Source organism: Meleagris gallopavo, chromosome 1 (genome assembly GCF_000146605.3).
Source record: "Meleagris gallopavo isolate NT-WF06-2002-E0010 breed Aviagen turkey brand Nicholas breeding stock chromosome 1, Turkey_5.1, whole genome shotgun sequence".
In the NCBI taxonomy this organism is placed as follows: Eukaryota; Metazoa; Chordata; class Aves; order Galliformes; family Phasianidae; genus Meleagris; species Meleagris gallopavo.
Genome location: NC_015011.2, coordinates 42762321 through 42764856, shown reverse-complemented (window position 1 = coordinate 42764856; position 2536 = coordinate 42762321). Strand labels below are relative to the sequence as shown.

General features: G+C 37.6%; 1 protein-coding gene across 1 annotated transcript; it reads left to right on the top strand.

The window, feature by feature from the left end:
* Positions 1–417: 417 nt before the first annotated feature.
* Positions 418–1764, top strand: BTG1 (BTG anti-proliferation factor 1; the record flags this gene model as incomplete). Its single annotated transcript, XM_010709074.1, has 1 exon — positions 418–1764. A coding segment is annotated over one exon (423 nt), but the record flags the coding sequence as incomplete, so codon positions are not given.
* Positions 1765–2536: the final 772 nt, after the last annotated feature.

Genomic DNA, 2536 nt, shown 5'->3' with positions numbered 1-2536 from the left:
AAAGATAGTTGGAATGAAGAACTTCAGCTCATAAATGTCGCCCAGTTGTTTTCCTGATCATTTTTAGGTGCTCTTAGAATTTGAAGAATTTAGCATGGACAAAATAGCAAAATTAGGCTGAAAAGATTCTTCTCGGTTTGGGTTCTTCTCAGTTTGTGGTCCTTTTGAAAGTGCTTTGTAAGCACTTTGTTATAGTCGTTTTTATGAATACCAGGAAGTTGTTTCGCTCCTCTCGGATGGCAGACATTGTTCTCTGTATGGTAGCACGAAACAATAACCGTACATGAGTACTCCCGATGGGATGCTGCACTTCTGTAAATCATCACAGAGAGAGACCACAATGATATTTTAGGATCAGCTGACTTGAAATAAGCATCTCAACACCTACAGTTGCGAAACTTTGTAAGAGAACAGTAATCAGTGTGTGTTTTTTTGAATGCAGAATTAAAGAGGATAATCTTTTTTTTTTATTATTTTTTAGAACATTATAAACACCACTGGTTCCCAGAAAAGCCATGCAAGGGATCAGGTTACCGATGTATCCGGATCAACCATAAAATGGATCCTCTCATTGGACAGGCAGCACAGCGGATTGGATTGAGCAGTCAGGAACTGTTCCAGCTTCTTCCGAGTGAACTCACTCTATGGGTTGACCCGTATGAAGTGTCCTATCGTATTGGAGAGGATGGCTCAATCTGTGTGCTCTATGAAGCTGCACCAGCAGGAGGTAGCCAAAATAACGCCACCATGGTAGACAGCAGAATAAGCTGTAAGGAGGAACTTCTCTTGGGCAGAACTAGCCCTTCCAAAAGCTACAATATGATGACTGTATCGGGTTAAGATATAGTCAGTGGATGGATCACCTTAAAATGGATGGATAAGTTTGGTTTTTACTTTGGGTGGGCACCTCTAGGGGATGGATTATGGAATTTAAACCATGTCACAGCTGTGAAGATCTGGCACACGTTAGAGTGGTATTCTTTAAAGTGACAGTGCCATAGTTTGGACAGTACCTTTCAGTGATTTAATAGCCTGTGAGTCAAAATGATTACAACTTGCTAGGGAGTGAAGATCTAGGAAGGGTCAGTTTCTCCAAGACATCTTACTTAATTTCTACACCAATTCTTTCAACTCCAATCTGTATTTATAAAGTGATTCTCTGCAGTACGTCTTGCAGAGTAAATTTGCACTATTACATTTATTAATTGTTAGCATTTTTGGCAGCTCAGTAACAAGACTTACTGTTATGAACACAATAGTACTGGAAATTTTATCTTTCAGACTTTTACCTAGCACTTACAACTGTGTATAAATGTACATAAGATAAACTAGTAAGAATGACCTGGGGAAATGGTCAGATCTTTATATTGGCCTCAGAAGTAGCAAGTGATCAGAGTTTGCCATGGCAACAGGCTTTAAAAAAGACCATATAAAGACACTGTCTGAACTGTGGTGTTAGCACCAGCCAGCTATCTGTACATTTGCTAGCTTGTAGTTTTCTAAGACTGAGTAAACTTCTTATTTTTAGAAAGTGGAGGTCTGGTTTGTAATTTCCTTGTTCTTAATTGGGTAAAAGTCTTTTCCACAAACCACCATCTATTTTGTGAACTTTGTTAGTCATCTTTTATTTGGTAAATTATGAACTGGTGTAAATTTGTACAGTTCATGTATATTGATTGTGGCAAAGTTGTACAGATTTCTATATTTTGGATGAGAAATTTTTCTTCTCTCTATAATAAATTGTTTCCTATCTTGGCATTTTAATTAATCTCTTGTCGTGATTACACAGGACCAGTTAAACTATTTTTGTCTCATAGTAGATGTAAAATAGGTACTACAAAGGATTAAGAGTATCATTGGCACCATGACATTAGGGAACACTCGATGCAGGCATGGATTGATGAAGACCTCGCTGTATATAAATGCTTGGGAAGTTTAAGGGAACACAATGATTTACATGTCATTTTAAAACTTTTAAAATGAGTCCATGTGGAAGTAACTCCAGGGCCAATAATTCCAGGATATGAGGAAAAGGTACAGAAATAACATCCACCAAAGATGACTTGACTAAATCCAGAGGATTAAAGTTTACTTGGCTTCCTGATGAAGGATATAGCAAAACTAAATTTCCATTTTGACCTACTTGCTCACAAGTTTTCAGTTGCTCCTTGATGGATTCCCTGCTCATTAAGAGTTTTTGGGACAAATGTCCCTTAGCTTTACGAGCAGGTTAACCACTCTACAGAAAAGGTTGCTCGCCTTTTGCTTTCTTCAGATGCAAGACTTTCACTTTAGAAATCATTAAGATGGGATTCAACAAAAGGTATGTAGATCTTTTTTTCCCAAACTTAAAAGATTGGTTGAGGCGAAGTGAGAAGCCCATATTTAAATGGGTTTTCAAAGTTAATGAATGATGTGGAGACGTGATTCACTTAAGCACTACACTAATGTCATTTGTATACTTAGTTACACTTGAGAGAAATTCCTTACCACTTTATTTACACTTGTTAAAGTGCTGGAGTGAAGCTTGAGAAGA